Source organism: Phyllostomus discolor, chromosome 6 (assembly GCF_004126475.2).
Source record: "Phyllostomus discolor isolate MPI-MPIP mPhyDis1 chromosome 6, mPhyDis1.pri.v3, whole genome shotgun sequence".
Taxonomy (NCBI): domain Eukaryota; kingdom Metazoa; phylum Chordata; class Mammalia; order Chiroptera; family Phyllostomidae; genus Phyllostomus; species Phyllostomus discolor.
In genome coordinates this window covers 81,005,050-81,012,974 of record NC_040908.2, presented here as the reverse complement: position 1 = coordinate 81,012,974, position 7,925 = coordinate 81,005,050, and the positions used below count along the sequence as shown (strand labels likewise).

Below are 7,925 nucleotides of genomic sequence, written 5' to 3'. Positions count from 1 at the left end.
CAAGGAATGGTCTCGCCCCCACCTCAGGCCCAGGAACACCAAGAAGTTACACTTCGACCAGGCTTGGGTTAGTTTCTTAGCAGTTTTATTGAGTAGCGAGAGATAGTGTCACTTGCTACAGGACATGTATCCTTAAGCTCGTAGAAGAATTGCTTTGGGACAGACAGACAGACAGGTGGCGAGGCAGGGCAGGTGTCAATGGTGGGGTGTGAGCACCAGGGGCAGCTCAGCTCTCGGCGGGGGCCACTGTTGCCTCCTGCTCTGGGAGGGCCAGGGGCTTGTCCTGGCTCTCTTTCTCCTTGAGGGTGCTGAAGAAGGAGTTGACCTTGTCCCTCAGATCCTTCTCCAGAAAGCTCAAGTGGTCTTCCACGTCCCCCGAATGGGAACCAACCTTCTGCTTGAACTCCTGCACCTGCTGCACCAAGGCATTGTTGAAGCTCTCCCCGTAGGACCCCACGGCATGGCGGAACTTGTCCACCTGCTCGTCCAGGCTGCTGCGCAGCTGGGTCAGCGACTTCTGCACCCCCTCGGTGTTGCCACTCAGCTTGCCACGTAGGTCCTCGGCCACGGGTGCCAGCTTCCGCCGCAGCTCCTCGACGTCCGCCGACATCTTTACCTTCAGTCCCTCTGTGTTCTTCTTCATCTGAAAGGCCAGGCCCTCCAGCTGGTGGTTGAGCTTCTCCTGGACGTCCTGCGCATAGGGAGCCAGGCTGCGGCGCAGCTCCTCCATGTTCTGGTCAATCTTGACCTTGAGCTCATCAGCGTAAGGTGTGAGGTGCCCCTTGAGCTCCTCCATGTTCTGGTCGATCTTCACCTTGAGCTCGTCGACGAAGGGCGTCATCGAGGTGGGCAGGTCGCCCACATTCTCACGTAGCATGGTCTCCATTCGCTGTGTGTAGGGTGTCAGCTGGCTCCGCAGGTGCTCAGCCTGTGTGTTGACCTTGGTACGCAGCTCATCTGCGTAGGGCCCCAGGCGCTGCCTCAGCTCCTGGACGTTGTCCCCAATCTTCTGGCTCACCTCGTTGGCGTGGGGCAGCAGCCGGGCCCGCAGCTCCTCCAGCTCCTTCCGAATCTCCTCCTTTAGCTTCTCAGAATCCTTGGTCAGGCGTTCATGCAGATTTGTGGCAAAGGGCACCAGCTTCTTCTGCAGGTCAGCCGCATAGTCATTCACTTCCCCAAGTTTGTCCTGGAAGAGGGAGCTACCAGAGAAGAGTGCGAGGGTGCTATGGTTACATTTGGCACTACACACCAGGACCTTATTTCCTGACATAGCACGCACCTTATACACACTTGCCTAGGTCAGGTGAGTGTTCAGGGGTCCCCAGTTCACCCACCTTTTCCCTGTGGCTTTCCCTATGGTGGATCATGATTTGAGAGAAGAGATGTAGTAGACTAAGTTATTACACTGAATCTGTGTCTCTGAATCTCCCCTGAGTCTGAGCCACAGAACCACATGACCTTGAGCCAATTGCTTTCCTCTCCTTGTCTGTAAAGTGTGGACTTTGAGGTCCTGTCCTGCTGAGGTGTTCTGTGACTTAGATCTCATTCTCTAACAGAATGTTGTGTTCTGGACTTCTTCCAGTGTCTGCTAGTGACACAGGTGCTGGTTTCCTTGCACGTGCCCACCCGCAGTTTCCCAAATATCCTGACCCCCCTTCCTATGACTTCCCAGGGGCCTGTGCTTTTGGAATGCATTAGAACCCAGTTCACATGACAGTTCCCTTCTTCCCTTTCTTCCGTGAGCCTCAGTGCTAAGATGTGGCCATTTGTCACACATTATGAAAGTTCAAACAGAAAGACACCTGAGGGATTATTCAGTTCAACCTTCCTGTTTCCTTATGTGGATACCAGCTCCGGAGACTTCAGGGTCACCCAATGAGTTAGTGGCAGGGCAGTGGGCATCAGGCCTTCTGCCTCTGAGCTCAGCCTTTACCAAACACATTGCATGGCCTTTAAGTAGCCCTGCCCTGCAAGCTGTGCCCCTCTTACTTGAGCTGCTGGGTGAGCTCAGACTTCTGGAGATGTTCCACAGCCTCCTTGGCATTGCTGCTCAGCTGGTTGAAGTAGTTCCACACCACAGTGGCCACCTGGTCAGCATTGACCTCAGCCCGAGCACCTGCGCAGGAAACAGAGAGCAAATCATGAGAATCAGTCTCCTTCCTTGTCCTTACACACTAGCCCTGTGCTATAGGCTGGATGATGGTGGGGAAGCCAAGTTCCCTCTCAGCTTGGCTGGAGGCCACAGGGACATGTGAAATTGGTATAGCACCAGTGCCGGTGGGCCTACAGCTGTGAATGGGCCAGCTCTCCTGTGAGCCAGATGGCATCTGGGCAGCCCTCACATCCTGTTGGTGGCCACTTGGCACTTGGAATGACATGTCCTCTTGCCTGGGCCTCAGACTCTTCCCTGTGCCTGACTTGATGCAGCGTCCAAAGGCGGCTCCTACTTACCAGTGACAGCCACCAGGGCCAGGGTCAGGACCACAGCCTTCAGGGACATCCTGGGCTCCCTGCTGGGCTGGAGGAGTCTTGCTACACACGGGACCCTTCCTGGAATCAGGGAGCCAGAAGGGAGGTTCTCAGGCTGCTCACCTGTGTTGCTGTTCCAACTGACTGAAGCTCAGAGCCAGCCAGACATTTAAACCCCCACTAGGCTGTCCTCCCCATGTCCCCTCCCAGTGGGACTCCACGCTGGAAGGTGACACATTCCCAGGAGGCCTTTTGGACTTTTGTGACCCTATGACGATGTGAAAACTGACAGCAGACTGGGACTTGTGCCTCACCCGGTACAGAAGGGAAGTCCAGTGAACTTTGAACTGTAAAAGAAATGAGGCCCAGGTAATGCCTGAGCCCAAAACTGATACCCCAGAGGCCCTGTTGGCAGCTCTGGGTCTGTGCCCAGCTTGGAACAAAGTTTACACCTCCTCTGTTTACCTCTACCCCAGGGGAGAGAGCACTCCATCCCCAAATCCTCCAATTCTGACTCCATCTCAGAACACCAGACACTGGACTGGAATGGCCAGGGACACAGGTTGGGGCAGTGAGCTAAGTTCCAGGGCTCTGGTCAAGGTGCAGTCATGGGGAAGGGCCCTTGTGAGGCTTTGGGAAGGGCTCTGTATTGAAGAATTAAGTGCAAATTTGCTTCATGTCCCACCACTGCAAACATATGTCACCCTGGCCCAGTGACTCAGCTTGGTCCAGCTCTGAGCTGTTTCTCCCATGAAAAATGGGATTGTTGGGTATATTAAATGGGTTGTTTCTTGTAAAGTGAGCAGTATAGTCCCTGGTACAGAGTAAGCACTAAAAAAGTGTTGCTGTTATTAAAAACATTGTTTTCCTGATTTGGACCAAAGAAAGGAGTACGGTAGAATGCTCGCCCTTCCAGTGAATGTGGCAGAGTCAGACTCAGCCATCTGCAGCTTGCCGGGAGATTACAACGCAGGGTGATGGGTAGGGCAGCCCTAGGCCTGTTTCCTGTTTACCTCCCCCTGCTACACTCCCTGGATGGGAATGGTCAGCTTAAGGTGAATCTTGCAACCTGGGGTTCTCAGAGGGTCTCTCACCAGGGGGCAGCCAGATGGTGTGGATGCCCAGGAGGTCTTGTACTTGGACTTCCAACATTCTCTCCAAATGAGATCATGTACACAAACACAGAAAGGGGGATCATGCCATCTTGAGTGACTTGAAATCCATTGTATTGCTCTCCATGGGCCCTGGGCCCAGCATGGTAGGTGGCTCCTGGTTACCTGCCGTTAGAATAAACCACATTGTGCTGATCCTGATTTACCATGTCTCCATTTTCCATATTGCAGAAGTGGCTTGATGTCCCATGGGATGAAGGCAGCTAAAAGGCCTTCTGTTGCTTACACCTCCTCTGCGCGGTCCCCGCATGGTCATCTCCAATGTCAGAAGCTCCTCCTCCTCCCTAAAGCAGCCCATGCTGTCTTATAGTAGTTGTTAAGGGTTCGGATTCTGGAATTGGACTCCCTGGTTACACATCTGGGTTCCCCACTCACTCACTGTCTGTGTGACCTTGGGCTAACCTCTCTGAGCCTCAGCTGCCTCTTAGGCTGTGAGGATTCCATGAGATAATCTGTGTGATGCTGGGAACAGTGCATAGTCAGTGCCCATCAAGCATTAGCCACATATGAGCCCTGGAAGGCTGACTCCTGGCAACAATGACCATCGGCCCTGGTCCTGCTTCTGAGTCAGGCATGGTCCAGCTTGGGGTCGGTGCTCAGTGTCCCCACCCCATTCCCCAGTCACCCCCAAGGCCAGAGACTAGGACAGCAGTGAGTCATGCAGGACACCTCAGCTGCAGTTTGACCTCCTGGATTTACAGTTCAAGCAGCAGGTGCCACCAGCCTGTAACAGGTTCAAAGTTTGTCCATCTCCCTCACCCAGGTTTACGCCCCCTGGGAGTGTCTGCACCTGTTTGAACATGTCTAAGAGTGTCTGCCAGGATGTGTGCAGATTTATGTAAGTGTGCAGACATATTAGCTATCTGTGGGCACAAAGCTAAAGCTTAGAACAAAGGGACTGGCACAGACTGCCGCATGCACCCACAGACATGGGAGGCTGTGTTGTCTCCTGGTGTGTGGAGGGTTCCCAGGACACCATTCATGATGCATGTGTCTTGCGCAGTCTGTGGGCATGTTTTATCAGTCTGTGAATGGACTGGTGCTGGGGGTGGGCAGAATGAGAGCTCCATGTCCAGTTTTAGAGGGTGCAAGTGCTGATGGAGGGGGAAGAGTCTGCCTCTTCTGGGCCTCTGGTTCTTTTTGGGCCTGACCGTATGAATCAGGGGATAGCCACCCTGCTGGGCACAGAGGGCCTGTGTGATGTCAGGAGAGTCTCATTCCTCTCTGAACTTCAATCTTCCTGTCTGTACAGTAGACAGACAAGGTTGTGAGGTGATCAGGCTGATAGTGTAGCGTTACCTATAGCCACTCTCCTGTCTACCCACTGGGGTCAAACCAGGAGTCAGCCCAGACAAAGGAGTCAGGAGAGGATGGCTCGGGCCCAGTCAGACACAGGACCAGCCAGGGCCAAGCCCAGCCAGGGACAGGAGAGTCACAAGGATATGTGTCCCCACATATACTCCACGTTGGCCCCTGTCTCGGGGCAGAACTGAGACAAGGGGGGTTAGCTCCTGTTGAAATGGGAAGGATCTAGGTAAGATATTAGGAAGAACTTCCAGTGTAGAAAGGCATGGTGAACCAGGGCCTCTGGCTGGTAGGCTGAATCAAGGCTGCCCAGTCCAGTCTAGTGTGGCAGAGGCAAGGATCACAGAGGCTCATGTACGAAGCCTCAGTTGGACACAAGTGGAAGCAGAGAGAGTCAGCCTCACACCAGAGGACCATTAATGGCCCCAGCTGGTCAAGCTTGCTCCCTGAACCAATCCCTTGCTCCCTGCCACACACATATACACAGGTTACTCCCTAGAGCTGGTCTGTGGACCAAGCCCAAAATAATCTCCTCATTCCAGGGGAACTAGGTGAGAGAGAGGGAAACAAAGAGCAAGAATGAGAGCGAGAGAGAGAGCGAGAGGGGCAGCTTAGGCTGGCCACTGAGAGGGCCGAGGCAGAGATAGCCCCAGCCCCAGCAGAGGTCCCAGCTAGAGCTGCTAGGAAGCACACACTCACAGGTACCAAGCCCCTTGAGATGTCCCAGGTTTCTGGTGACAAGCTGCATGGGCCCACACACCTGGCTTGTCTGCCCAGCTCAGCACTACGCTGCTGGGTCTCTGCCTGCGTCTTCTCGTCTGCCTGGGCTCAGTGGGCCCACTGGGCACAGGAGAGAGAGAGCAGGCCCCTCCAGACCCCCACACGTGGGGGAAGGGAGTTAGTGGAAGCAGGGCTAAGGGACCCAGCCATCCTGTTCTAACACACCCAGGGGTGAGGATGCCATGCCCCAGCCCAGCCTGACTCTGGGTCTCAATGGTGGCTCTCACCTGCTGGGATGAGGAACAGGAGCAGGGCATGGGCAAAGTTGCCTCTACCTTTCCCAATGCCCAGATCCTTCTAATTACCTTTTTTCTCTCCCTACTCCATCACCAAAACCTGTGCTCAGAGAGAGATCTAAAATGGATTTACTCTGAGGTATGAGTGATTGATAAATCCCAAGGGTCTCATCTTTCCAAGCTGTTTGGTACCAGCGTGGGTGTCAGAAGCCCCAAATTCTGTTTCCTAGTTCTACCACTGATGGGCTCTCTGCACTTGAGAACATCTCCACCCCTTTGAGTCTTAGGTTTCTTACTACAAAATGGGGTTAATAATGTCTACTTTATGGGAATCTGAATAATTGTATTTTAACAGAAAACAAGGTGTAAGCCAAAGGAATGAGTCTCTAACAGAGGAATTTCAAGCCTCAGCCATGGATGAAGAATTCTGAGTGTAGGGCCAGGTCATTTTCTCAGGCCTCTCATTTCACACTTAGTTAGTTACTAAGGGTTAGTTACTTCTTCCTGAGAGAGTGGCTGCCTGCCAAAATAAAAGCCCAGTTTCTACATCGGAAGTACTCCTACCTCTAGGCTGTGCTGTCAGGGGAAGGGAGAGGGATTTACTGAGCCCCTTCATGGATTGGCTACTTTGTACATATCTCCTGTACTTTTCATTACAGCGCAGGCATATCAGTATTCTATCCCCATTTTACAGAGGAGAAAATGGAGGCTCTGAGATGTTAGATCTCTAGCCCTGGATCACATGAGTAAACACCAAAGGCATTGCTTAAACCTAGGATTCCTTGGTTCCAAAATCTTAGCATCCAGAACTCAGAAGTTCCCTGATTTTGTCACGCAGGCCACGGCCCCCACAGTGTGGGCCCAGGGGACACTCCCCACAACAAGGGCCTGAGGTTTCTCCCTGAACAGCCAACTGCCCTTGCAGAGCTTCTCTGTGCTCTCTCCCCACCAGACGGGCCTCTCCAAAACCTTGGTTTCTTTCCATTGCCCACCCAGCCAGCACTGCTATTTCCAAGCTGAAGAATCTGCAGTGAGAGGTACTCAGTGCTGGGAACTGATCCCAGCTGCCATGATTTGGGCAGGGCCCCAACCAGGAGCCCAGCGCCTGTCCCAGGGAATGTTATCAGTGGGTCTAGAGGGCAAGGTGAGGATAGGGGAGGAAGGGCAGGGCAAAGGCCTCGGGCTCCCAGTGACCTTGGCCCTTCTCCCACCAGCCTCATGCCCTGGGCCACCTCAGAGAGGCTTCTGGGTAAGCAGCACTGGGACTGAAGCCAGAGATGGAGATGCTGGGGAGGGGGGCCCAGTGAACTCAACTGTGTCACCACCTTCACATAAGCCTCTGCCCGTAGGTCTTCTGTGACTTCCTCTAGACACCCCCACCCAATGCCCTGTGTTGTTTCCAAGTAGAAGAACTCCATTACCCTTTGACCCCACCTCCACACCCTAGCCAGGCTGTTTTCAGGGCTTGGGGGTGAGGAGGGAGGACCAAGTGTGAAAGGCTAAGGTGGGTTCCGAGGCCCCTGGCTTATCCCCTAAGACCCTCTCCCATCTCACCAGCTGCACCCTGGGGAGCCAGGCTGCTAGAAAGGAATGGGGTCTTTCCAGGCTCCACACAGCCCCTGTTCCTGAACCCATCTAGGTAATGGGAGAGTGGCATGGCACCCACAGCCTTCTAGAGATTTCCCAACTCTCCCAGCAGGCCTGGCTGCACCTGGTCATCCTGCCTTAGGCCCTGGTCTAGAATGATCCACAGGTGACCTTTATCCAGCTCACCAGATCCTCAGTGCCCACTGCCCTGGGGACAATATAAAACAGATCAGAACCCTCTTGTCTGCCTTCTCAATCCCTCCCAAGAAGCTGCTGCTCCAAGTAGTGCCCCTGGGGAGGGGGTGGGCATGCACAGGAGAGCAGGACGAAGAGGGGCAGACGAGGGTCCCTGCCGGCCCAGCCAGCAAAGCCTGGA

At 54.0% G+C, this 7,925-nt stretch overlaps 1 protein-coding gene across 1 annotated transcript; it reads right to left on the bottom strand.

The window, feature by feature from the left end:
• Positions 1-68: 68 nt before the first annotated feature.
• APOA4 (apolipoprotein A4) lies at positions 69-2,643 on the bottom strand. Its single transcript, XM_028514847.2, has 3 exons — positions 2,452-2,643; positions 1,990-2,116; positions 69-1,199 (listed from the first exon to the last, which is right to left on the bottom strand). Exons 1-3 carry the CDS (start codon positions 2,498-2,500, stop codon positions 227-229), a joined length of 1,149 nt encoding a protein of 382 aa, XP_028370648.1. The 5' UTR covers positions 2,501-2,643; the 3' UTR covers positions 69-226.
• Between the last annotated feature and the right edge of the window lie 5,282 nt (positions 2,644-7,925).

Coding starts and splice junctions, on each gene's coding strand:
- APOA4 (XM_028514847.2), bottom strand. CDS start 2,500: ATGTCCCTGAAGGCTGTGGTCCTGACCCTGGCCCTGGTGGCTGTCACT. Junction 2,117..2,451: donor GGCCCTGGTGGCTGTCACTG/GTAAGTAGGAGC, acceptor TTTCCTGCGCAG/GTGCTCGGGCTGAGGTCAAT. Junction 1,200..1,989: donor GAGCTCACCCAGCAGCTCAA/GTAAGAGGGGCA, acceptor CTTCTCTGGTAG/CTCCCTCTTCCAGGACAAAC.